General features: G+C 48.4%; 7 protein-coding genes across 7 annotated transcripts; 3 read left to right on the forward strand and 4 right to left on the reverse strand.

Annotated features, from left to right (window-relative positions):
* Positions 1-2,869: 2,869 nt before the first annotated feature.
* On the reverse strand, positions 2,870-5,082 carry SCP_1203180 (hypothetical protein; the record flags this gene model as incomplete). Its single annotated transcript, XM_027763201.1, has 5 exons — positions 2,870-3,313; positions 3,369-3,634; positions 3,685-4,282; positions 4,340-4,714; positions 4,771-5,082. The coding sequence occupies 5 exons, from the start codon at positions 5,080-5,082 to the stop codon at positions 2,870-2,872; spliced, it is 1,995 nt and encodes a 664-aa protein (XP_027619002.1).
* A 1,300-nt stretch (positions 5,083-6,382) lies between these two features.
* On the reverse strand, positions 6,383-8,582 carry SCP_1203190 (hypothetical protein; the record flags this gene model as incomplete). The annotated part of the gene is made up of 4 exons (XM_027763202.1): positions 6,383-6,823; positions 6,876-7,150; positions 7,201-8,221; positions 8,277-8,582. 4 exons carry the CDS (start codon positions 8,580-8,582, stop codon positions 6,383-6,385), a joined length of 2,043 nt encoding a protein of 680 aa, XP_027619003.1.
* A 1,434-nt stretch (positions 8,583-10,016) lies between these two features.
* SCP_1203200 (hypothetical protein) lies at positions 10,017-10,807 on the forward strand (the record flags this gene model as incomplete). The annotated part of the gene is made up of 2 exons (XM_027763203.1): positions 10,017-10,750; positions 10,798-10,807. The coding sequence occupies 2 exons, from the start codon at positions 10,017-10,019 to the stop codon at positions 10,805-10,807; spliced, it is 744 nt and encodes a 247-aa protein (XP_027619004.1).
* Positions 10,808-12,651: 1,844 nt separating this feature from the next.
* SCP_1203210 (hypothetical protein) lies at positions 12,652-13,157 on the reverse strand (the record flags this gene model as incomplete). The annotated part of the gene is made up of 3 exons (XM_027763204.1): positions 12,652-12,697; positions 12,757-12,834; positions 12,901-13,157. The coding sequence occupies 3 exons, from the start codon at positions 13,155-13,157 to the stop codon at positions 12,652-12,654; spliced, it is 381 nt and encodes a 126-aa protein (XP_027619005.1).
* A 2,717-nt stretch (positions 13,158-15,874) lies between these two features.
* Positions 15,875-16,251, reverse strand: SCP_1203220 (hypothetical protein; the record flags this gene model as incomplete). Its single annotated transcript, XM_027763205.1, has 3 exons — positions 15,875-15,998; positions 16,065-16,151; positions 16,235-16,251. 3 exons carry the CDS (start codon positions 16,249-16,251, stop codon positions 15,875-15,877), a joined length of 228 nt encoding a protein of 75 aa, XP_027619006.1.
* A 6,336-nt stretch (positions 16,252-22,587) lies between these two features.
* On the forward strand, positions 22,588-24,930 carry SCP_1203230 (hypothetical protein; the record flags this gene model as incomplete). Its single annotated transcript, XM_027763206.1, has 9 exons — positions 22,588-22,763; positions 22,813-23,609; positions 23,661-23,789; positions 23,836-24,087; positions 24,211-24,248; positions 24,301-24,552; positions 24,607-24,700; positions 24,763-24,842; positions 24,895-24,930. 9 exons carry the CDS (start codon positions 22,588-22,590, stop codon positions 24,928-24,930), a joined length of 1,854 nt encoding a protein of 617 aa, XP_027619007.1.
* Positions 24,931-25,754: 824 nt separating this feature from the next.
* SCP_1203240 (hypothetical protein) lies at positions 25,755-26,915 on the forward strand (the record flags this gene model as incomplete). Its single annotated transcript, XM_027763207.1, has 3 exons — positions 25,755-26,269; positions 26,330-26,583; positions 26,638-26,915. The coding sequence occupies 3 exons, from the start codon at positions 25,755-25,757 to the stop codon at positions 26,913-26,915; spliced, it is 1,047 nt and encodes a 348-aa protein (XP_027619008.1).
* Between the last annotated feature and the right edge of the window lie 503 nt (positions 26,916-27,418).

Genomic DNA, 27,418 nt, shown 5'->3' on the forward strand with positions numbered 1-27,418 from the left:
TAGAATGCATATGCTGTCACAGTCCAGTCCTTCTGCTTTTTTTCTATGCCATGGTAAGTGACAGCCCCCCCTATTGTGAGACTACTGTCCCAATTCTTCTTTAGCTGTCAAGGCTCTCTTCTTCGAAGGAGCCTGGACCTCAACCACATCATCATCGTCCTTCGCCACTACTATGACATCATCATTTTCATCTTCAATGTCATCAATGCATGTGTATCGATCATGTGCATGTGGCACTGGGGATGGAGAAGCACGAGGCTCGTCATTACTATCCATGCACGTCTTCTTGCTTCATGAGGGCTTCTGTGATTGACTTCCACAACATTTTGGCATATTGCTGATGAACCGCTGCTCAGGTGTCTTTTGTCCTTTTATGCACAGTCCTGTATGTAGTATGTAGGTCATTGAATAAGGTTTCAGAACTGTCCATGTACCTGAGGGAACTGGGTAAGGACCAGAGAAGGTTCCTGAAAAGGTAGGCAGAGCCTAATAAATGGGGCCCACAGGTTTGCCACGGGTATCACAGGTCAGCCTATGCTGACCCATACTCATACCCACTGATACTCATACCCGATACCCTCACAGATTTGTATAACCCTTGCTCTGCACTAATATTGGCTGGGCAGGGCAGAAATTGTAAGCCCTCGACTAGATGGTCGCACTGCAAAGTTTGTAGTGTGGCTTTGCTAATGTGTCCGTATGATCGATTCCACTCTTTCCAGGTGCGTGAGTCATTCTCAGACACTACGTATGCACTCTCTTGTTGCGGCTTAACCACTCGGGCATGTAATAAATATAATCTACCTTTCATCTTGGCGACAGTGAGGGTTTTTCCATGGCAATCAATTAAGATTGCGTGCCGATCTCCCATGACTGTTTGGCCACTGGCTTCATCAAGTCTTGGTATTGAAAGTAGATTACATGGGGATCGTGGTGCATATAGCACATCACATAATTGGAACTTCATTTTTCTATTACCTACCTTACCTTCGAGCTGTATGGTCCCCCATCCGTAGGCTTGGACAGTGCCAAGTCCGCTTATTGTGTGATGCTCGAGGGGTTTGTAGGTTAAGAATATATCGTAATTTTTCGCCACATGCAATGTTGTCACTGAATCAGCATACCAGTCATAGAAGGAATCGAAATCATCATTCCCTGAGCTAGTGCCTAAGGATACCATATTGCTATCGCAATCCTCATTATCATTCTCACATGCAACATGTGCTCTGTCCTTGCCTTTGCCGCCGGCATCACACGTCTGCTCGAATTTTCAGCGCTTGTACAGAGGTTCTCCAGACGATGTGCCTCAATATGGGGCATTGGACGGTCCCGCTCTGGAAGGCGCTTGTCTCTCCTTGCCACTGCCTTTGGCCCAACAATCTTTCCCAATGTGCCCGAACTTTCTGCAATTGGAACAGATGGACTTGCCTCAGTTTCAGCATTCACTAGCCGTGTGTCCCATCTTATGACAGATGGAACATTTCTTGATCAAGTCTCACTTCCGCTTCTGGCTCTGGGCAGTAAGTGCTTGCCCTGGCTCAACATGCTAATTGTGGTCAAAATGGTGTATATATTCGCTGATAACTACAGCGATCAATTCCGGTGTCATCATTGGCAGAGAGTTTGGCTGAGAACTCATCACGCCAGTGTACAATGCCATATATGAGTCCCAGCTGCTGGGCAGGGACTTGATGAGGATCCCATTGAAATCTGCATTCATTATTTGCTTTCCCATCGTCTGTAATTGTTCGCATATCTCCCGAAGCTTGGTGATGTGCTTCGGGATATTCATGCCTTTGTCAGCATGGTAATCGTAGAAAACTCAACTCAACGTTATAATCCTGTGTTGTCCTTTCAGCTTCTTTACTGTGCGAAGCAGATCCCACATATGATGTGCTGTTGTTGCTCCTTCCATATGTGTGCATCGTCCAGGCACATGATGATCAAATTCCTCACCCTCTGATCCTTCTCGCCTCACTTCTGAATCTCGGCATCACACGCTTCTCTGGTATCTGGATTAGTACTCAGCTCCAGTTTCTGTATCTCACTGGTGACGTAGCCGAGAAGCCTTTTCTCATCCAGGAATGTGGTCATGTGCCTCTTCCATGGCATCCAGTTGTCCTCCTTCAGAGGATGAATCCGATACATACTGTTCGGAATGTCCTTGTCATTGTTCGACATTGTGTCGCCCGGAACAGGGGTAGTTTTTCTCATATGGGTGAGGATAGTTTTATTGGTTGTTAGCAGCAGTAGGATACAAGTCCGAGGTTCAGATGGTCTCCGGGCTCATAACCTGTTGAGAATAATAGGTAAATTCCCAGAGGATATCACGATGATGTCTCGGATGAAGGGAAGACCCGATTACTCAGCCGGGTTCCCGAAATAGATTTCTTTATATACATTCTATATAAAGTTCCCTTACATAATCATTCTCCGCTGTGGCGGACTCCATGGGTGCCCTCGGATCGCTTCCTCCGGGCATTCCCAACAAGGTGTGTAATTAACAAGGACCATGCAATTTTGGCGCCACAGGCTGGCAAAAAATGCCTCTTTTCCATTGGTTTGGGGTCGGCGGCGAGACTCGTTGTGACACTTGTCCGAAATCCGGCAGGCCATTGGCCTTGTGACCTGTGACCCGCCGGGTTGGTCGAAAATGATCTTAATCTTTAGCGCTCGCGCTCAACGGGCAATTGCCACTAATGTTGTTGCCAATCAACATCTGTCGGTTTTGCAAACAATCAACATGTATTTAAGTACTGAAAGTAACCTAGTACAATCATCAAAGTCTTCTGGTGCGAAGGTGACAGGGATGAGCTAGACTTTCCCGCCTCACCAGTGTACTACTGGACAGTGGAGTAGACCTTCGCCTCTAAGTAGATTTACCCTTCTCGTTTTCCAACACCTTGATTGTCTTGGTAATTTCGCCCATGACGACTTCGTATTCCAGGGGGGTGTATCTATTGTTTATGCAACCGCAGACGTAAATTCGGAGGTCTGCAAGAAGTGCACGGAGAGAGTGAGACAAATATTGCTTCGCGGCTTCAGGTGTTTCGAACGGGGCACCGCCTTGCCTCTTCCATCGGATAGAGTCCACCTTCGTCTCCCCAAAGCAAGAGTTGAAATGCTCCTTGAGCTTGTTCCGATCAGCCTCTGTCGTAGGATGGAATGTCGTGAGCTTCCGGGCGATGCCGTAGCACAGAACCCAGCAGAACGATTCGATGTCGTGGGTCACTGCATGGACGATGGGAGGTTCATCGGTCTTCCCGAGCATTATGTGGTACAGAATTTCTTCTGCCATGAACTGCACTGTTCCCTACACGTATCGTATATTAGGCACACTACATTTGATACGATATTGCGAAACTTACTGTCATGGCGGCGCCACGCAGTACTGGTTTTTCCGCTCCAAAGGTCGTGTGAGTTCGTGTAGTTGATTCAGTATACTTGCCGGAAGGATGAAGCCTCGATGGAACCGGGAGAGTGACCGTAGTTTGCGGAATCACCGTCTTAGCGACAAGGTAAGCGAACTCCAAATCGGTGATGAATGCTGAGCCACCAGGTTTGGCAGGGAGCAGGACATTTCCGGCACTGACATCTCTATACAGGATACCCTGTTGAGACAGAAATCTATGACCTGAAGACTGCATTCAGCAAAATCTTGGTTATAAACCAAATGCAGCATACCTTGCAATGCCCCAACAATACCGGTGAGTAACTCAAGCTCCGTATTGTAATCCCAAATTGGACGACCAAGAGTTGTGAGAAACAACCGGTGAAGAATAGGTGTTTCCTTCTCGACTGAGAAGCATCGACGGAGCGCATCAACACTGAGCACTGCCTCTGTGGACAAACGGACGTCATCCCCGTAGCTGAGCCTGGCAACCCCGGGATGACTCCCAACGATAGCACTATATATGTCGGCTTCTGCAAGGCGTCTGCTGCTTCTCCAAGCACTTTTCATCACAACGATAGAGTCAGACAGCCTGCCGTGCTGGATTTCCGCAACGCGCCACACGGAAGTACCGCGACCGATGAATGACAGAGAATTCCAGATTGGAGGACCCACGGTGCACCATCGGCGACTGCTATTCCCGCCCATTGAGATGGAGTAAGATGGGAAGGTGGGCACTCCAGACCCGAGCAACTTCGTTGCAAGTATCTGAGCTGCACGGGAGTCCGCACTCCCTTCTGGTAGCATAATTGCGGTGGGATCTTGTCCAAGATCTGTAGGTGACATATCACACGCCATACGGCGCACAATGCGGACGAACTCTTCTGTCTCCTGCTACATGTCATGTATAGGAGAGAATGTGACACCATCACGATCGAATATACCAACACAGAATCTGGTACCGAAGATGAGGAGCCCAACGGAGAAAAGCTGGAAAGGCTTTGCAGACAAATGCAGCCTGGCATAGTCGGCACACTGTGTCACAAGCGAGGGAACTCGTGTGTCATTTCTCCACACAGGCTTTGGCCCCTGCTTGTGGGACGGCTTGACCTCTACGAACGCTGCTCTCTCACGCCAGAGAGTAGAGCTTACATCTTGGTCCATCAAAGTGAAATCTGGAGCACCTGCCGGAAAGCCCCAAGTGTGGGCGTCCTGCGTGAGATACTTGGCATCGTTGATGAAATAACGACGATTTTTGGAAGATGAGGTTGGCAACGCAGCAGAAGGAATGGGAAATGATTCGATAAATTGGAACATTGTTCTCTGTACTTCCGATCTCGTCATCAACGCGGAGAAGACGACATGGAACAAAGACGTACAAGGTGTGGATACATGTCCTTTTCTCTTCTCCTCTTCGCCTGCTTTACGGGATCGGTGTCTTGGCTGCTAGGTTCCAAATCTTCTAGAGGCAGCTTATCAGCGGCTCCAGTGAGTCTTCTGAGCTGTCGCATAGCTTCAACAGGTGCGTTGTCTCTGCAGAGTCTAGCGCAACATTCGGAGACTAAATCGTCTGGCGCTTCAGATATACCTAGACGCTCGAGCACGACGAGGCTATCGAAGATTTGTTTCCCTTGAAGCTCTACGCCGAGATCCTGGCGGCTGGACCGCCAATCAGAGTTCGCAGTGTCCATGACATGGAGGATGATGTTGGCAGCCAGTGCCCTCTACCCTGCGGGGATAAACTTGAGAAGCCATGACGATGACGAGCCGTATTGCTTAAGCGAGAGAGCTCACCTTTATACTTCCAACAGAGTAACGCTCGAGTGCTGTCACAACTGAATAAAACATACATGAGGCAATGCATCGGATATGGAGAATGGGCGAAATGTACCGGTATCGTTTCTGGCTTGGTCTAGGGTGGTCCACAGAGCCAGCGTCTTGTCTGGGATAGTGAACCGAAATCTGTCTTTTTTGTCTAGGAGTGATCTTGCACCGTTCGAATTATGAATCCGGCTTTGCTGAAAATTGCAAAAAGTAATTAACTGCAAATGGAAAGTTTGAGAGCTATACTTGGGATAGAGATCACGAACTCAGAATACGCGGTTGTGAATGTAAACAAAATGCTGCGTACGAGGACACAACCTGCCGTAACCGATCTGTCGGAACGAGCCGAAGCTTCGCGGATGTTGACGGTACTGACAGGGACAGGAAAAGGCACTGCCGGTAGACGCCTGCAGTAAAACCACTACTATGCGGAAGACCCCTCCACGGTCAGTTGTGAAATAGGTACAACAGAGTGTCTGAGCGCAAGAAAATTCTGTGAAGGAATGTGAAGTTATGCCGGCTAGTCATTACGATATCACGCAGACATACACAACTGACGACGGCTGATGTGAAGTGAATGATACTCCGAAACAGCACGTATGGCTTTAAAATCCTTAAGAATAGTCCGTACGGACGCCAGGACAAATGCCGCGAGGCATGCTCGAGCACCCGAGTTGGCGGCTCTAGTCTGTGAGATAGTATCCAGATGCCAAAGACGCAACCAGAACTACTTCTTGGCCATTCCAGACTGACTGCAGAAGCGGAGTGGGCGTCTTAGAATGGTGTAACATATAACCCACCAAAACGATTCGACCGTACCTCGTGTTTTTGACATGGGCAATATGCCAACGCTGAACCCGTCCCTTGAACCCATGATTGGTTACCCATCTCTCTGCAGCTATAAGGTTTAGTACAGTTGCTGCTGCATGCACCACGACTTGTGTGAAAATGGTCACCATCCAGCACATTGCGCAATAACAAAACACTCACGCTCTTGGTACACCACCATTGGGACAACTCACCAACGATCAGCGCCATCGATATTTTCAGGAAGCCATCTATTGCAAGGCGACATGACCTAGTTGCATATACATCATCATACTGCCAATACTACTCGGACTCTTACTACTTTACGTGGCATTACTAGTCAAACTACATATGGATGTCCTACTTCCTCTTCTCCAACGTGTTGACAGTCTTCTCAATTTCCCCCATAACAAATTCGTATGTGAGAGGTTCTTTGTCCGTTATGTGGTGAATCACGTGAACTCGCAGAAGGTGGAAAAGCGAGCTGAGAGCCTCAGACATACATCCTAAGGCCGCTAGGTCCAGCTCCAATGGTTCCCCCATGGCCCTACTCTTCCGGATAAGGGCCAGATCCGTATGAGAAAAACACGATTTGTACCACTTCTGAAGTTGCTCGTGACGAGCTTTAGTCGACGGATTGGGTTTCTGCAAATGCCTTCCGATGCTGTAGGATAAAACCCAGCAGAAGGATTCAATATCGTGAGTTGCCGCGTGAGTGACAGGGGGTAATCCTTGCGTTTTCCTGTCATCCTGCAGTATTACTGCATGCAATATCTCAGCTGCCATGAATTGCGCTGTGCCCTGGGCAATTGTGGTTGGCAACGGAAGATTGGTAATACCGGGAAATACGTACTGTCATGGCTGCACCACGTAAAACTGGCTTCTCGGCTTCAAACGTTGTGCGAGTGCGTGTTGTTGACTCAGTCCGTATGCCGGAAGGATGACGTACTGGTGGTACTTGGATAGTGACTGTCGTTTTCGGATAAATCGTATCAGCGACGATACGAGCGAACTCCAGATCAGTAAGAAATCCTTCGCAACCGGGTTCGGCAGGCTGCTGAGGAAGCATGACATTGCCTGCACTGACGTCTCTATGCAGGATGCCTTGTTTGTAGAGGAATTCGTGGCCTTACGACCAATGATCAGCCGAGGATTAAGGGAAGATGTGAATCAAATACCTCGCATCGCTCCAAGAATCCCTTTCAACACCTCAATCTCCGTGGAGTACTCCCAGATGGGGCGTCCTATCGTATTCAGGAACAACCGATGAAGGACAGGTGTTTCTTTCTCCTCCAAGAAGCACCGACGAAGGAGATCGACGCTGATCACCTTGTCTGCCAAATGGACATCGTCACCGTAGCTGAGCTTGGCAACACCAGGATGACTTCCAACAATGGACTTGTAGATGTCTGCCTCTGCTAAACGCTTGCTACTTCTCCAGGCACTCTTCATCACCACGACGGAGTTCGACAACTTGCCATGATCAAGCTCGACAACGCGCCATATGGACGTGCCACGACCAATGAATGACAAAGAAGTCCAGAGCGGAGGGCCCACCGTACACCACTGGCGGGGATTGTTTTCCCCCATGGACACAGTGTACGATGGAAAGGCGGGAACGTCAGAGCCTAACAACCTTCCTGCGAGCGCCCGAGCGGCACCCGGCAGCGAACTGTCTTCTGGAACCTCAACCGCTGTGGGATCTTGACCAAGCTCTGTAGGAGACATGTCGCATGCCATACGGCGAACAACGCGGATGAACAGCTCCGTGTAGGCCCAAATGTCATGTATTGGAGAAAATGTGACACCATCACGGTCAAAGATACCAACGCAAAAGTGGGAGCCGAAGATGAGCAGGCCGACAGAGAAAAGCTGAAAAGGTCTTGCAGACATGTGCAGCCGTGCGTAATCAGCGCACTGCGTCACGAGCGAAAGGACGGTATCGTCACTGGTCCTCACAGGTTTGGGTCCTTGCTTGGATGAAGGTTTGATTTCTGCAAATGCGGCGCGCTCACGCCAGAGCGTAGACTTTACGTTTAAGTCTATCAAAGAGAAGTCGGGTGCACCTCTCGGAAATCCCCAGAAGTGAGCATCCTGCGTGAGATACTTCGGATCGTGAATAAATTGACGACGATAGCGGACGGTCTGTGGCGTTGTAGTAGTCGAAGGAAAATTTTCAATGAATTCAAAAATCTTCCTCTATTTCCATGCTCTAGTCAGCGAGTTGTGTCATAGTATGTAGTGAAAAACGTACGAGGTGAGGATACATTTCCTTTTCCCTTCTCCTCTTATCCTGCGTGACCTCATCCTTCTCTCCGGACTTCTGCTCCAACTCATCCAAAGTAAGCTTGTCAGCATTTCCTACGAGCCTTTTGAGCTGTAGGATAGCTTCAGAAGTAGTTCTGTCTTCGAAGAGTGCGGCACGACACTGGGTGACTAGGTTATCGGAAACTTCAGAGATACCTAAACGATCAAGTACGCGAGAGCTGTCGAAAACCTGTTTCCCCTGGAGGTCCGCACCCAGCGCCTTGCGGCTAGAGCGCCAGTCGGATACCTCCATAGACTGAGGCTTTCGAGGAGAGAATTCAGAAGTCATAGCAGTGAGAATGGGTGAGTTGGATTGCTCGGACAGACTCACTTTTAGTACACCTGACGAGCGTCAATCAGGTAAGCAGGAGCTATGCCAAATTGTTGTTACAACCTAACGAAATACAATAGGTGACGTGTTGATATAGGCATATGAGAAACGTGCGGGGGATCACGTACCAATCTGTGCCGAAAGTTTCTACTCTGCCAGGCTGCGCACATGAGATAACGATCCGTCTTTAGTGACTACATACTATTCCAAATCTTACCTCGACTCTACGAAGGGTTGCGTCGTATTGGAAATAGTGAGGCCAAGCTCAAAGTCAGGATGCGTCGAGGTTGCCACGATCTCCGATCGGAATATGCCGATGTCTTCGGAAACCACATGCTACCACCCACAAGTCTGAGGCCCACACCCACGTTCCAACCTCCACTGTGACATCGCGGCAAGTGCAAGTACTCGTACGGTTAATACATTACTATATATTTACGAAGTGCTGATACTTGTTGCAGCCTTTCCGACCGAAGTTTGTAGCGACTAGTAGACTATCCACCGCTTGTGAGTCCTCGCTGTCCGTCTCCTGACTGCAATATGGTAGACCTTTGTAGGTACGATGCCGTCGCATACCTGGTGTAAGTGACTTGACTCAGCCTCCAAGCGTTAGTCCTTATCGATTGATTTTGCCCAGGAGCGCCGAGCCGACTCGCGAAGCTTCATGTGTCTGCCCAGCTGTCGACTCAGCAAGGACTATGATGTTCTGCATCATCTTACCATCAGCTGAGTTCGGCCCCGGAACCTGCGTTGTTATCAGTCTATGGCTCGATTTGATCTTCAAATCTTACTCGTGGTCGTTCTCTCAGGCATTTTTCTAAGTCGCTCTCCCAAACCGAATTCGAAATCTGTTTGACTCACAGAGACGGTCAAATTAGGGTGCTACACTACCTTTAGCCACAGACGTGTTCTTCGCGCACGTGCCAACTTGAAAATTAAAAAGTTCGGTCGCTCTGCAAACCACGGCAGTCACTCCCGGCCCTCCCTCACCAACTATCGTCATCACTCTTAGAATGCCATTCTATATCTGCGATATACAGGACTGCAGCACCCCGAGCGTGCGCAAAGGTTGTTCTTTATGTGACCGCCACCTGTGCGCCACACACATAACATCAGAGAACCATTCTTGTCTCAGAACAGACGTGAGTTTTTTTCAATCGCTTACGGACTGAGCCGAGTCGCTTAAAGGACGACAATCAGATGTACGCATTTGCAAGAGCTACAGAGCGAGACATCACAGCTCTTTTGTCACGTATTCACGTCGAAGCTCTGCGAGCCAGAGCGAGCGCCTTGAGGAACGGTGTCTCGTGCACAATACCACCACTGTCGTACGACACGGAGACTTGTTGGGATGTTATGGGTGGTATGAACTATCATGTCAATATTATTTTCGAAGATGGAGTCGTTTGGCTTTGTCGAATCCGCCGGCGAGACGTATCTTCCCCTCCCACCGTGTTGCAGAATCGTATTCTCCTCAGTGAAGCGGCTACCTTGCGCTATCTCTCCACAACGTCTGTTCCGGTTCCCAAAGTGTACGATGCCATCGCCGATTCTCCGTCTAACCCTGTTGGCGTTGGATATATCCTAATGGAGAAACTGCAGGGAAAGTCGCTCGATTGGTTCGACTTGGACCGTGACGGCAAGTCCAAGATTCTGGAGCAACTCGCACAGATTTATATAGAGCTCGAGAAGCATGTGTTCCCTGCGATTGGGTGTCTCGAGGAGGGAGGCGTAGTGGGACAATTGGTCAACAGCGCTGCCGCGGATGTAGACGCTGTTGGAGACCTTCAGCTTATGGGACCGTTCACCACTTCATTCAAGTACAGGTATACGCTCGTCATGCATCAGCTTGCTATCATCGGAAATGGAGAAGTGTACGCCTCAAAAGCGCATGCCGTCGATGCATATCTTGTCCACCGATACCTCTTGGATCATATGTCCCTCTTCGTTCCACAAGACGAGATGGAGAAGTCTGGCTACTACCTGAAGCACATGGATGACAAGGGCGATCACATTCTTGTCGACGAAGCACTCAATATTCTTGGCGTGGTTGACTGGGAGTGGGCACAGACAACGTCGAAGCGCGAGGCGTTCGCGGCCCCAATATTTCTCCTCGATGTTCTTGCATACTTCAAAGGCAAGAGTGAGCTCAGCGACGACGAGTTGCTCTTCGCTTCAATCCTTGAATCTCAAGGACGCTACGACTTGGCTTCCTTCGTACGTAAAGGTCGCGTGGAGCATCAATTGGCCTTCTGTATTGGTGGAGATTATGAGAGTGAGAGCTTTCAAACTTTGTTCTCCAGTTTGCGCGCGTCCTTGCAGATCGCCGAAAATGATGATCCGAAGGTAGATTGGGAGCTCTGGAGGAAGGAGGCTCTTACTAAGTATAGAGATGAACCCGTCTTGCGAGCATTAATGTCTGATTTGTGAAGTGGTTCGCCTATTGTACTATGTCAATCCGCTCCAGCGTTGTTCGTATTTTCTTCGTCATACTTGTTTGTTTATTGCTGTTCATTCTACGTTATCGGTGTATCTCCTCTGTGTGTTATCTTGCTATTTCGAAATGCATTCCTGTTGCAGCAATACCGCAAGCGGGGCGTTATATACTATGTGTTTCGAGCAAGTCGAACTAAGGACCTGGCATAAGAGCGCGGCAAGATGTAGTGGGGCTTCCAAATCGAATGCGCCGGTCTGACTCGATTGCGAACAGGAACCTTGTGATCCATCGTTGCGAGCGCTGAGCGACAAGCCTCATGTGTTGCGCGTTTTTCACGCTATACCATAGTGATGGAGTCAGCATAATCATTATCTGCAGCTTTGAAGCCCAGCTCAACAATGGGAGTCGAAGATGCAGGCAGCGAGATCAAAGAATGGGCTTACACGAGGTATCGCAGACAGCGACGTATCTGACCGTTACGGCACCCTGCCACCTTGCTACGGGGAGAAGCTGGTGCGCACCCTGCGAGACCCATGACAGGCATAGCTCCTTTATGGTGACAGATGACTAGGCTGAAGGAACGAGGCTTGTGAACAGATCCGGGTGCTGTAAACAGTTTCTTGTTCTATTAGCAGGAATGGGAAAACTTCTGCGACGGGCGTCAGTGGACCTAGGAAACCGCGCTGAGGAACCACCGAGAACGATGGCAGATGGAAATGTCGCACGCCTCGACTGCGATTTCTGACATTTAAAAGGCCAAGAGAAGGACGACCGAACTCACCGTCTCAACCTCCATCGGCACTTTCCACAAAAATCTCACGTTCAATCATCCTCATCCTGCTACGAATGGCGGATAGCTTTATCTTGCACTAGGTCCATGGATAGTCGCAAGAATTACGAAAGTCGATGTGGAAGAAGACCGTGTCCGGTGGATGCTGCTAATGGCATTCAGACTACTTCTCCGTGTGGCCAATGCAAACGGGATCTCATTGCCCCGTTGATGAGCTCAATACGGAACTACGGGGTCTCCTTCGGGCGTGCGATGAGCTTCAGACCACTGACCTCATTATTCCTGAGCCTCTCTAACCCTTCAGGAATCCCCGCCAACCCACTAGGCAATACCTCAACACGATTCGGCTAAAAACACGTATGTACAAACACCGGCACAGACGGACGATATCTTGCTTACCTTGATCAATCCCCGTTCCAGCAAAGACGTCAGCTGCCCGAATAGGCTTGCGCTCGTCCTGCGGTTCTCAACAGCGTAAGTGTCTCCTTCTGCGCGCACGATCTTCTTCTCCGGAGTCTTCTTGAGAGAAGCCAGAGAGCTTGGCCAACTGAATCACTGCCATCGGAAGTTTCAGCCGGGTCGGAGTGCCGAGTAAATGATCATTTGGCGCGTACCGATTTGACCCACTGAAGTAGTACCTCCAAAGATCATCATTGGCTTTCCTGCATACTTCCCTCGTCCACCCCTTTCCCACGGTGGGAATAGAGCCGCGCTGCTGGCGGGATCATCTCGATTGAACAGACCAAGCGCTGCTGTCACCACGCTCACTGGGAGTGATGCAGCGTCATCGAAAGAAAGCTTGTACGGAATCTTGCGTACGTACGTCACCCAGGGCGCGAAGGGGGACACATGGCACGCTGGGTACATACCTTAGCTGTGATGTCAGCGTCAGCAAGAATACATTGTGGAAAGTGGCATGAGCGTTATCGAAGGCGCCCTCGGTAAACCTGGCGAAATGCAAAGGATCCTCATCAACATGGGATTCCTACCTCAGAATGAGCAAAGCAACTCACACTCTGTCACCGATAGCGAATCCAGATACTCCCCTGCCGAACCCTACCACAATACCAGCAGCGTCCAGGCCTAGGACAGCAGGGTATTCTGTGATAAAGATACCGCGCGTTTGGATCTTCCAATCTACGGGGTTTAAAGCGGAAGCTTCGACTTTCACAAGCAACTCGCCAAAGCCGGGGGTCGGCATGTCCAGGGCTCGGATGACAAACGGACCCTGTTTGTAGGGGACGATGAGTGCTTTCTGCTGGGCAGGCATGGTCGATGGTAGTCAATGGACGCTCCCAAGCTTGCACGATTGACCTATTTGCTAGTGAGTACTCCACAATCAAGGTTCTGCCCTCGGGTGCACCTCTGAGAAGTTCGCCGAGCTGAGATAACGAGAGCTTAGCACCCATGAGATTAGACATGCTACAAATTCATGCGACGGTCAACTAAACGTGCCATGTGCCTCTGCGTTTGGAATACCAAGGTAATGAGGGCACGCAAGCGGAACAATGAAAAGAAACCTAGGTCACTTTTGCGTTTTCTGGGGCGGCAGAAACGCGGGGACATGTTATGATTCGAGAGTCAATAACACCTTGTGCCCAAATTCGAAGCGAGCGTGACCCGGTCAGCGTCTGTCTTATAGGAACGAAGTACGGTACTCACCGTACGCGTGTGACGAATATTCCTGACACACTACTTGCACTCGCGTCCACGTATATCGAGAGTCATGCCCTTGTTCAAGGCAGGCATTGCTCCTTGCTGGATCGCAAGAGATCGCACCGACCACTAACCACTTACGGATGAGATTAGTCACTGGTTCCATCGTGGGCGCGTATGCACCCGCGCATGATGTCGAATGCCGTGAGTTCTAAGATTTGGTTTGATATTGCGATGTCATGGCGCAATCAGGAAGTGTGTCATATCCGAGGTCTGTAGGAGTTGCACGTCCCGGACGACGTACGACAGAACGAGCAGCATTATTGAGGTGAAGCCCTATAGAGAAGAATCAAGGTCCGTGCTGTCAGTTCCATACCGCGGCAGACCTAAGCACAGATATCTCCTGCGTTAGTGTACTTACTCCGTGAGAATGGAAGTGGAATGTAAGTCCTGAGCCGACCAAGAGGTACAGAAAAAAACAGCAGGAGATCGACACCACTGAGCCCGACGAGTGATCAGGGTTGCCTGAGTAGTTAGGCTGAGTGATAACAGATCGTTTAAGACGAAAGAGCATCGATTTGTTGAAACTCGAGCGAAACGTAGAAGACTCGTTCAACGCTCGGATACTAGCGCCCGCAGTACCATGGGCGCTTGCCTTTTGCCCTCGTTCTGTCCGAGTCTTCCAGCACGTCTCGACCTCGTTTCTCGTTGTATCAGGGTATCTTGAAAAGCTTGCGTGCTTTGTCTGGTCCAGATCACTGTGCAGAGACTCCTGTGTTTTCGTGCGAGCTCGAAGACCAGGACCAAATTACCAAGTTTTCCAGCGTGAAGGCCGAGGATGATGTCCCTCGATCCGTGACGGTCTGATTCTGGATAATCTGGCCGTAGCCTTCTCTATTTTTCACACGACAACGAACGCAGTGGGGGCTGATGAGGCCGAGCTGCTATTGAATATTGATGTCTTACTGGGTTGGAACTTGGCGCGGCGTCTCTCGAGGAGCTCAAGAAGATGTACATACATACGTTGGCGATCTCTGGACTTCTGAAATGTCGGAGCTGTCTGATTTCAGACCTCCTGTTCAGTCATCTTTTTCCTTGAGCTCGGTCGGTACATGTGTGGGTCTGTTTCACAGACGTCGACGTTAACGTTATATAACGCACACAAGGTCCAAGGGTTGACTCATCCATCTAGGGAATCACGAAGATGAACGGAAGTCGGATGCTGCAGGTTCACATTTGATGGTCATCGACGCGTAATATGAACGCAGTGCTCCATGCGTTTATCGCATGTCGCGCGACTTCGTGTCGACAGCGCATAACTGCCTACAGCCAAATAGCGCAACGACAGTTCACTCAACTGCGCCATTTGCTCTGGTAAGTCTTACCATACCCTAATTTCAGAAAATCAGACTGTCTGAAAAATGACACGCCATCCACAGCTTCCTCCTCTGTTCCACCGCAGCAACACCGCGAGTGTTCGCACGTCCAACACATGCAGACAACCCTCTACATCACTTTTCCCGGATTCCAGCCTAGGTAGTGTTTGCTGGTCGGCGAAGACGATGGCTGTCCACCTGAGGAGCTCAACGTGGAAGTGTACGAGCACGAGGAGTTCGAGCAAGACTTGTCAGACGAGCTGTACGCTCGGATCCACTTTGAAATCATGCGCGATCCCTCGGGCTGCTCTCGACGCGTCGTACTGAAGATGTCTTTCCCGAACACAAAACACGAGCTCGTTCGCGAAGCCAAGTTTTACGCGAACGAGTTGAGGCCGTTGCAGGGCGACCCTGTCCCCCGATTTTACGGATTATTTCGCGGCGAGGGTCTGGCATTTCCGGGCGAGGACGAGGTGGCATGCATCGTGCTCGAACATTGCGGATGGTCGGTGGGCGATCATCTCCATCACACGCCTCTCGCCGACAGGTCAGCCGTTCCGAGTCTACAACGCAGATCGCGCCGACAAGTAGCACACGGTGTAAGATCCTGGGCCAGCTGCGGAAAGTGTGCATCGTGCCGGTGTCCTGTACCTGCACGATTTCGAGGAGCGGCACGTCCTAGAGCAGGATGGGTCGTTCAAAGTCATCGACTTTCACCGAGCGCAAATCCATGAACCCCCGTGCGACTCTACGTTGCCCGATGATCTGCTCGCTGGCAAGCCCATCCCCGACGTGATGACGTCCGGCTGTAACGTCATTTGGGTTTATTGTTACGAATTCCGGATCTGGGATAATGGTGGGATTAAGTGGAGGGTCCAACAGCTGATACGCTTGTAGGCCTTGTATCTCTTGCAGAAGGCGAAAGAACCTTAGCCAGAAGAGATGGCTGGCCCTCTCAGGAAATCCTCGATGCATTCACGCCTACGTGCGTCGGTTCGTGGTCAGACGAGGCCGTGGCGACTCTGTTTGAAATGCTGAAGATCATGGCTCCGGAGATCAAGCGAGGGCGATTGGAAGATCTAAAGCCGACCGTTAACGCGAGGTATTTAGAACTACTGGAGAAGGAGGCGCCTCTGCGCACGCACATATTCCTGTTCCGTGAGTATCGAGAGTGACCGCCGACCGGTGTCCGTGCAGTATGTGTGTCCCAAGTTGTTGTGTATCTCGACATGCTGATCGCAAAGCGTTTAACGTCATTCATTTTGCTGACGTACACATCGAAAATATCCATGACCCGGTGTCACGGTATACATACAGAACAATATAATCCATGGTTTGTCCGTCCCGTGTCCCTCCGTACGGTTGCCGAGGATGGACAGGTCTGTTCCCCAAGACTCGCAGCGACCAGGCTCCTTCCCACCGTAGTTTCGAGTTAAGGGGGCGATATACAAACATTTCACGCAAGCTTCATCCCAGAACATATCAGCCACCGATCACATGATAATCACGTGAAAATTCAAACTCCCTAACTTTATTCCCCCCAAACTCTCCACTACGGCTGGCATCAAACATTGGAACAAACAAACGCCACCCGGGTGCGTCTCACAAATCAGGCAGTCACGCACCGCATTTTCCTGGAATTTATATATTCTGGAGGTTGCACCTCGAGAGCAGCACGCCCTTGTTATTCACTTTGCACATAAGTTTTGGTGCGGAAGAGGACTTGTATAGCTAGTTATATATGAAATCCATTATATTATCTCAGACTTAGCACAACAAAAGGTTGCGAGACAGCGGATGAGGCTCAAGCAGGTGGAGGAATACCGGTAAGCTTTGCGGAAAATGCGGTGCGCGACTGCCTGATTTGTGAGATGCGCCCGGGTGGCGTTTGTTTGTTCCAATGTTTGATGCCAGCCGTAGTGGAGAGTTTGGGGGGAATAAAGTTAGGGAGTTTGAATTTTCACGTGATTATCATGTGATCGGTGGCTGATATGTTCTGGGATGAAGCTTGTGTGAAATGTTTGTATATCGCCCCCTTAACTCGAAACTACGGTGAGAAGGAGCCTGCGTAGCGACGTGGCCTGGACACATGACCTATATGCAGTATGCCGAGAGGTGCCACAATGGCCGCTGAGCCGGAGGCCGGCTCGATGAGGTCCACCTGTCTAACATTGGTCTAACGGGAGTTACGGCACTTGAAGCTGTCTAATTATCTTTGAATGTTTCCCAAGGCATGCGCGCAACAAAATACACGCTCTGAAGTGACGGAACATCCGGGCTTACTGCCGTCGAGATTGTCGTGTCAGTGCACCACCAGCCACCAGTATACCACATAAGGTTTGTTTGTCTGGGCCAAACAAGTTTCCGCATGACTACACTACCAGATGAGCCGGGTACCGGACGGATGACCAGGACCGGAGTTACCTGGTGGATAACCGTCAGGTACCCACCAGAGGGTTTTGACACAGTACCCACCGTGTAAATAATATAGTTAACTGTAGTTTAACCAATGATGGCTATCTCGCAAGTAAACCGGGGATATACATAACGTACCCACTGGGTACCGGACCGGTAGCTGGCTCTGGTTACCCAGCGGGTAACTGGAGCTGTATACCGTGTTGGTATCCGCTGAGCAACTCGCATGTGTCTAGCACGCAACCTGTGGTCCCGGCAGGGGATCACAAGAGGCAGGTTACACTGCCATATAATTGCACAATATTACTACATTACAGTACTGTACAGGAATACACAGCATGTAAATACATGGTTAGAAAACTAAAAGGTAGATAGGATGGGCTGGAAGGCAAGTGAGAGCGATAGCACGTTGGCGGCCCCGGATGGCAGGAGGAGCGCAGCAGGGGGTTCGAGCTTCACAGAGGCCAGCAAGGTGCTGCAAGCTATGATTCCATCCTGTGAGAAATTCCACTGTAAAGGTACTTCAGGAGCTCACCAGTAGCAAATTTGCAAGCCAAGTCACGCTAAGCCTCACGCAAGCCGCCCTTCCCATTGCTCCCCACTCGTGTTCGCACTCTGCACGTCAATGCGGCTCGGCTGGGATAGATGATGTCACTTCCAGAAATATGGGAATATCATACCTTCAAGATCAAACGTCGCAAGGAAAGAGAGGTCGACCGAGAACGCGCGTGCAGTACCAGTGAGAAATTGCTAAGTCCAAATGCCCATGTTGATCTTCAATAAGCCAAACAAAACACAACAAATGACGGGAGCTCTCGCCGCCCGTCGGATTCAAAGTTCTGCTTTCGTTCTTACATCTTATATTTACTTAGCCTGCCGGTAAATATTGGCCTCATTGAAACCCAAACATCCAATGGAGGACCTTTTGAAAAGCATGCATAGGGAGGGAGACTCAAACATGATGCCAACAGCGACAGCGACAGCAATATTTGTGTGCCGAATCCCCGCCCCCGCCGACTGTACGCACGCGTACTACGACGGCAACAGCAACAGCGGCATGGGCTGAGAGAGATATTATGAACATGCTTAAGGAAATCTTGACAGGTTTGCACCATCAACACCGAAAATATTGTAGTCTGATAGGCAATGTCGTACAGCATGGATGCTTGCCAGTACCACACAGTTACCCAACGGGTACCCAGCGGATAACTGACACTGGGTACCCACCAGTTACCCAATTCCAGTTACCCACCCGGTAACTGTACCATGGCGCCAGCCGGTAACCGCCAGCTATATAGAAAGTAACTAGTGGATGACTACAAATTAACTAACGGTAGGTAAACACCAGGTATCCAAACCATATACCGGATGGTTAGCTGAGTTTAGTTACGGACTATATGCTTGATATATAACCGGCGGTTACACTCTGTAAAAACGGGAAGTCCAACAAAGTCATATGTAGTCAAACAGTATACAGTCGTTGTCGCATTATAGTCTACTGCTAGTCACAAAAATTGTCAGCTTACAAATTGAGAAAAAAATGCCAAGAAATTTGTCATACAGTAGTCTGCAATAGTCAAGAGATCTGCTAGAATGTATTAAAGCCTTCTTCTAGATCCTCTGCCTCTTCCTCTGCCTCCCTGGCCTCTCCCCTTTCTTCCGGGGTCAACCAATCAAGTCCTGGATGCTTTCTAAGCACATAGACAACAGACTTGTAGTTCCATACTCCAACAACATCCACAATTTCTGAAATTGGGGCAACTTTGATCTCATTAGACCACTTCCCCTTCCAAGTCTTCAATGGATGCTGTATATCATTGATTGGATGATAAACAGCTATTGCCTCTCCATTGAATTGGTAGAATGCAAGTGCTTCACCAAAAATTGGGGCTGTACTTCCAGCCAGATGACCCTCGAAGTAGCGATGAGATCTTGAGGGAATTTTGCCTTGGTGAAGCTCGTCCAAATGGCTGTTCAAGACAGCACCTTGACTGCCTACACGTAGTTTTCCATATCTTGTAACAATTGCATCAAGATTGAAAGCAATCTGCTGTGACTCTGAGATTGCTTGTAATTGTTGATAGAATACCGTTCCTGGTTTACGCTCCTTTTTGTTCACTGCAAATTTGGAAAAAAGCAATGACTTATTGGTGTCTGGTTGTTTCGAAGTCGGTGCGAGTGCAGGATAGTATAGAAGAAGGGATTCAACAAGTTGTCTTTTCAAAATTAGGTTGGCCAAATTTGCAAATGGTGCCTTCTTGGAACGAATTTTTGAACCAAGTTTCCCAATGGTTCTTTCCATAGTTGCTTGTGAGCCAAGGCATATAGAGCCATACCATTTGATGTGGATGGGCACATGAATTAACTGAAAAATGCATAGCCGAAATCTTGAAATTTTTTCTGGATCGACTCCAATGTATAGTGTCTGAAAATCTATCAGAAATGTCTTGATCATATTGTGAAGCCAGTGAATATCGGCATCGCTTCTAGGCCTGATTGTCATGACAAACTCTACAATTTTCACAAATTGGGAAAAATTGTAAAGGACCATAGAATTGAAGCCCAGTTCCAATCCAATTGGAAGAATATACCAATGAAGCAAAGCCATCCATTCGTAGATTTTGTACTGGCTTTGTCGTTTCAAATAAGGATCACGAACTGGTCCACAGAATGATGGAGGGAGTGAGGACATTGCTTCTGAGATCAGAGTTCCAAATAATGCTGCTTTCTCTTTGCTGAGATGAATTGGATCTTGAGGTGAACTAAAAGTAGTCCACAAATCCCATATAAAAGCCATTTAGTTTTCATACTGGAGTGAAATGGATCCAAAGGATAGAAGGATGGATGTATGAATGCATGACTTGCTGCAGCTAGAGGCATACGAGAAATTCCAGTATCTTGTGTAATCGCAGCTTGTTCTCTCTTTGAGGTAGCATGCAGAAGCTTTGCAATGGTGTCCCAATATTTTGTTTCAGTCCGCAATGGTAAATTGTCAAGATCATAGAAAGGGGTGCGACTGGGATTATATCTTGCATTATCTGGAGGTGATATAGGATAGTACTATGCCTTTGCTCCTTTCTTGAGGCTCGAGCGTGCACCCTGTACTTCACTAAATCGATCACCATAAAGTCCAGAGTGTCCTGCCATTCCATTCATTTTTGCAGAGCCCAGCATATCTTTAAGGACCATGCAAAGAAAAGCATGGTGAACAAAATACGAGGAATCGATGGCATCCCACATCCAAATGCCCTCACTTGCCATAGCTAGATCTTCAAAAAGAGGTCGCAAAAAGGATTCAATGTCTCCTGGACTTTGTGGGCCTGGAATAGCCATAGGAATGAGAATGCGATGAGATTTATAGCGCAGTTCTGGAGGGAGATTCAGCAAGATCAGGATAAGGATCCATGTGTTTGAGTGTTTCTTCATTGTGAGCTGAGCACCATCTATGGACAAGGCAAATGCAATATCTCGTGAATCCCGAAATAGATCCATCTGTGTATAATGATGGATGTGCACATTGGAATCTGCAAAATCTGAATAGAGCCTTTGAGACTAGAAAATTCTAAATCAGTTTCAAACATATTAAATATATATATATAAGTAAAACCTACCTGTGAAGCTTCTGCAAGCAATTTTAAGGTCTGCTGTAAATATTTATCCCTATATCGTAGAAGTCTTGAAGTCTCCACATTTGCAAACATGACCTTGATAACTGCAGTAAATGGGGTATAAAGCATCTGTGCTCTGGGCTTTTTTGCAGCTCAGTACCGTGGCTTTTCACAGAGTTTGTTGTCTCGAAGAAATGGACAGGTATCCATCTTTTCGAATTGACCAGTATAAGCAATGCAGCTTCGTGGACACATATCAATTTGCAGTGGTGTGGTGTCTGTTAAGGTCATTGCTAGCTTGCGGACCAAATATAGGGACAAGATATCCACTTGGGATGCATCTGCCAAAACATTTGCATGATAGTTATATGCTTTCACTGTTCCATTGGACAGCTTCCAAGCAATATAATGTCGAAGAGATTGAAATTCAGACCTAGATAAATCCCGTGGTGGAGATGCAGAGAAAGGAGGCTCCGAGGGACAGAAATATTTATTCAGGAGAGCTTTCTGAAGATCCACTCGTGCTTGAGGATATTGAAAATGAGCAGGCTCCGCGATATCGTCTTGAGTCTCAGTATCACTTGAGTTGATACCACTTGTATCACCATCATCTGAATCTATATTACTTGAGTCAGTTTCTTGAATTTGAGGAGGAAATATACCACTTGTATCACCATCGTCTGAATCTATATCACTTAAGTCAGTTTCTTGAATTTGAGGAGGAAATATAAGAAGATTTTCATTCTCTTCCTCGACTTCTTCCTCAGCTTCTGTATTGGCTTCTTCCTCAGCTTCCTTCTCATCATCCTCCATATCTTCATCCACTTCCATAGCATATACCTCTTCCATATTTTCATCAACTAGATCTCTCTCCTCACTTATATTCAAACTGTCCTTAGCATTGGAGGCTATAATTATATTAGCTGTAAGATTTACCAATAACTAAGTAAAAAACATACAAGGATTCAAACTGTCTGAGTCTATAATTATATTAGCTGTAAGATTTACAAATAACTAAGTAAAAAACATACAAGGATTCAAACTGTCCTTAGCATTTGAGTCTATAATTATATTAGCTGTAAGATTTACAAATAACTAAGTAAAAAATATACAAGCAGCCAATATTTCACTGGAAGCTTCTGATGATATGTTCCACAGTGTCTGAGCGTTCAAAAAAATACAGGTGTGAAGATGGTCGCAAAACTCCTCTGTGTGAAACAGATGTTCAAGCTCTTCAATATCTTTGTAGAGGTGTTTTCGAATAGTTTTGGGACCGCGTTCCTTGCCGGGGTGGCATTGACTGCACTGGCAAAGCATATTGTCTTTAGTCTCAGGAGTGTAGAGCTGATCAGAAAAGTGTAATGAGATATAGTGAGAGTCAGAGAACAAGAGAGCAGTACGGCCAATAGCCGCGTTGCATCCGTCTGGTTACAATGTGGTCCATTTCCTAATTTGGATTGCTGACAAATCTCGAAAACTCAAACCTTGCGGACATGGCGCTCTCTGTGTTGGCCGCCTAGTAATGTCGTTCCAACCCTCTAATTTTTCAGATTTCTCTACTAACTTCTCTCTGCCTTCTGGATCTGCAAGTCTTCATCAGTCCTTCACTGATCATGACATTGCAGGGCTCGAGCTCTCCGAACTTATGAAGAATCGCCACGTTGCCGACTTGTACACCGAGCTGCGCAGAACAAGTGCTCAGGTGGTCAAGTTATCTGATGTACAGACTGAATTGATGCAGGTTATGCAAGAAAATAAGCAGTTGACACAAGAGCTGCAGGCCTTAAAGTCCGAGAAGAGCCGATCCCCAAGTTTTGTCAGGTAAGCTTTTCCCCTCATGTTCGATCCGATTAACCTATATACTACACAGTACTTCAACACTCATGCCAAGCGACTCTGTTTCGCATCACGGTGGCACGATCTCACAAGATAGCAGCATCGTCTCTCCTCCTGTGCCGAAAAAGACATATCCATTCATGGTCCTCTGGAACAAAGAGGGTTGTAAGAAGGACGACGATGTCCACATCACGGTAGCTAATCCTGAACGGATTCCTATGGATCAGGCCATTCAACACGAGTACGGTGACCTCATCTCAAGCGCAGAGTGGCACGCGATTCAGATGACTGCATGCGTAGTCAAGAACGAGCTTCTCTCTCTTCCACCTCCTCGAAACCGTCGGTATCGCAACATAAAGCGAACAAAAAAGGTATTCAAGGCTGCATATCCACGCGAATGGGAAGCAGCCATGCTGAAGATGAAGAAGCAACAACCGTTGCTCGCCCTTTGCTCAGACCATTGGAAGGCAGAGTACATCATTGGTCCTATGCTGCTCCAGCAGCACAAACCCGACTCCGAACTCGACAATGATGATGATGACATTAGTCACATCAGCACTTCCGCCACCAACACTCGTGCATCTGAGCGCAGTGAAATCTCTGCCTCGATGGCCTCGCAGGTCTCTGTTGCCAACAAGAGGTGCCGTGTCCACTCCACTTCTTCAAGCAAGCCGAAGAAGAAGCCTGTCGCGAGTGTGGTATCGCAACATGCAGAGGGTCGAACATCTGGCCCAGTGGCCACACCTGCATTGGAACCGCCGCTGAGTCTAACGTCTGCCCCAGTGACCATGCCTGTGGAACCACAGCTGAGTGCAATCGGTAATATTCTCGGTAAGTAAATTTACATGGTCCTTTTGCGTTATTGAACCTCATGGTAAATAGCCCAAGTGCCTTCCGCGCCTCCCTCTGTCGTTGCCTCTGTCATCTCTCCTTCGGTATCTGGCCTAACGGTGAAAAGCGCCATTGACATCAGCTTCATCAATGTCGATCCGTCAATCGAGAATTTGATAGGTACACTTCGTTCATCATTATTGTTTGTTTATTTATTTGCTTGCAGATGCCTTGTCCAGTAGCCATCCGGATTTAATAAGTGGTTTGGAGCTGCTCAATTCCATGAAGCTCACACCTGTATTCGACATCGGTTCTCTGACATCGGAAGTCATCACATTCATCGAGCGCATCGAGAACGCTGATCCTAACTCACCCGACCTCTCGGAAGACGATCTTGGAATGGCGTGGGGCCATTACCAGTTTACAGCAGGCTCGATGACCTCCAGCTCCACGCTTGTCTCATGGGATGGCATTGGGAGTGAGGCCGCATGAAGATTAATTGCCGCCACCATCAAGACGTGCAAGGTTGCAAGACATGTGTGTTTTGTCAGCGGGATCAAAATGAACGCGTATCTTAGTGATGCATACTTGGAGACGACAGTTGAAATCCTTTGGAGGCTCTGGAAAGCCGCAGGAGGAGTAAGTGCTATATTATCTTGGCGGGTGTTGCTTCTAAATATGTTCACTACAGCCTGTTGTGAAGGGGAAGGGCAAAGCTTTCACATCATCAGACTCACACACCATGTCCACTGCTGACGCCATCGCCAGTATTCCTGACTCCTCTGCCGCCACTCTTACCCCCTCTGCCACCACTTTGGTCAATGTCTCTCAGCCCTCTGCCAACATCGGTTTGTCCATGAACTCTGATTCGTGCCCTTCCAATTCGTCTGGTAGTGGAAAACCTATGGCCAACAGCAATTCTGACCCGCGTGCATATATCACTGTACGTACATTTAGCCTTTACCGTTTATTTCCACTGACGTGCGCCACCGGATAGTTGCTCAACAGAGACGAATTGTTTGAATGGATCATCGATCGGAAGTTGGCGGTCAATATGAAGCTTGGAAAGAAGAGTTCCTCCATTAAGAAAGGTAAGAATTCTCCATTTTTTTACCTTCTGTATGACTTGGTGCACTCATTTTCGTGTTTACAGACAAGCTCGTATCAATCATTCTGTCCGCCGAAGCGACCGCCCAGCCGTCTAAGGCAGAAGTCGACGTCATCGTGCAGCAGGTATGATACTAGTCCCATTCTTCGCATCTACTTCTGACACTTCGGTTTGCAGCGCAAGCTTAAGAAGATGGCCACTTCAAGAGTTTGAGCCTCATCGCGAGGAGGGGAGGGGCGTGTCGCTGCTGTGTCGCTAGTGCCAAATTGTTCTCATTTGTAGTAACTCTGCGTGATGAATTCATGACTTTTGATGACCTTTGATGACTATTTCGATGAAAGAGAGTGACTGGAGTTTGACTACTTTATGACTGAAATTTGACTATGGATGACTATGACGGACTATTGTTTGACTTTACTTGGTGGCTGCGGTGTCGTTACCGCTCCCGAACTCCAGACTAATTCTCGACTTTTTGTAGACTAAACCTGACAAAAATAGTCACAGGCTGGTAGCTAAAACACAAAATTCTGGCCAAATTGACTAGTACACGACTATTTAATGACTCTACATGACTTAGTTGGACTTCTCATCTTTACAGAGGGTTACATGCTAACTACCGGCCAAATGTTTTCGGACCCAGTATCCGCCCGGTACCCGCGTCGCCTGGTGGTGTAGCGACCTGCACGTTCATATCCTACGGCACAACGGAAGAGCAACTAATTGATCAACAGGTCGGGCACTTCCAAGTTGTTGATGGTAGCTATAGCTTCATCTCCGATGATATTGTTTCCAGATTTGAAATTCGAGGCAACAATACAGTACTGTGGCGTGGTTAGTATACTAGTAGTGTTCCGTACTGCTGCGTGGATTCGAGACTAAGAATTCCAGCAGGTTCCAGTGAACTAGATGTCGCGACCGCATTGTGCCCATCCGCAGCATCGCGTCGGACGCACATATAAAAGCACAAAGGTGCTTTCCTCTCCTCTCCTCAACTCACCATCTTTCAGTTGTACCTGCATCCGACATTCTCCGCCACTATGAGACTATTGGTCACATTTTTCCCCGATATCGAACTGATGCCGTTTGAACTGTCAGACGACTATACTGATTCGTCGGTGGTGTTGTCTGTTGCTGTTATCGGTGATCCCCACTTCAAGCCTATTCTTCCTGCTTCTGACGATGAAGATGACGAGGGTGGCTACAGTGGCAGCAGTGAGAGCGATCACTATGCTGTTGACTCGGAGGACGAAGATGAGAACGTCTTACACAGTGATTATGCGACGATCTACCGTGGCATCATGACGCGCAACGACACAGGCACCTGCACTGACGTTGTGCTGAAGTGTTCCTACAGGAACAGGCATGCAGACATCGTTGAAGAAGGAAGTTTCTATGTCAATCAGTTAAAGCCCCTCCAAGGCGACGCTGTACCGGAGTGCTATTGTCTTTTCCGTGGCACGGGCCCTAAAGGCTATGAAATTGTATGCATCGTACTGGAGGATTGCGGCAAGACAGTGGGAAGTCCTTTCGCAACTCTCCCGCTCCTCGACAGGTGCGTGCCACTGAGTCTTATTTGGTTACGAAATGAACGGTTCGTGTGCTTTCTGTCCAGGACCAGGATTCTGTCCCAGCTGGTGAAAATTCATTATGCTGGAGTGATGCACCGGGATGTCCACGAAGGGCATGTTGTCGAACGCGGGGGTATTTTCAAGATCATCGACTTTCATGATGCCGTCGGACACGAACCTGCCTGCGACTTCAGATTCGCAGACGACTTGCATGCGGGAGAGCCAGAGCCTGACGGCGACGAGGCTGGTTGCATTCCACTGTGGAGGCAGTGCAAGGAGTTCGAGATCTGGGATGATGGTATGTCCATTCTCTTCTTCGATCGTTGCCTTGACTTTGCTGAAACCAGCATAGGTCGCATATTCATCCCCTTGTCAGGCATGGCATTCCGCAGATGCAACGGTTGGCCTCGTCAAGAGGTTATTGACAAGCTTATGCCGTCATGCATATCTCACTGGAACACCATTGTGAAGCATGCACTGCAAGAGTACTTTCATCTCATTCAGAAGGAGCTCGACAATGGCGTGTCCATGGAGCTGCTCAAGAAAAATGCTAATGAACGATTCTTGAAATCACTGCGGCCTGCGGATGTGGTACCCAATTTTGTCTTTCCACAATACCGGCGCACTTGAGCTGTTTGTATTGAGTGCATCTATACAATGATCGTTACGTGCATTACATTTGATCTGTCTGTACCAGATGTTGGCATACACTCCAAAGCTGATGATGCTCAATGTATGAGTATTGTGTGTGTGCAGATTCACTCTCACCAGGTCACCGTCAGAGTCACAGGACTTTGAAATCGGGGTTAGCATAAAGTCCCGGTCAGTGATCGAAGATCTGGTTGGGGTTATGGGACCATGCCGATGCAAGAATTATGACATAGTCACGACATGATTATATTCGGCAGGCAAACCATCGTACCTCAGAGTATTCTGTCCTTCGCGTCCGCAGGAATACTTACTTTTCTAGCGCTGCAAGTTGACGCTGCCCTCATTCCCACTTGCACCGACGCAATGACGATCTGTGAGCTTCCCAAAGTTGACTTAACCAGCAATTTCCGAGGCTCCAGCTGCGATGGAACAGCGTCAAGGAAGCTGAAAAGCGACGTACCCCTCCGCCATACATCTGCTGA

This window comes from Sparassis crispa (assembly GCF_003851025.1).
Source record: "Sparassis crispa DNA, contig_000010F, whole genome shotgun sequence".
Classification (NCBI taxonomy): Eukaryota; Fungi; Basidiomycota; class Agaricomycetes; order Polyporales; family Sparassidaceae; genus Sparassis; species Sparassis crispa.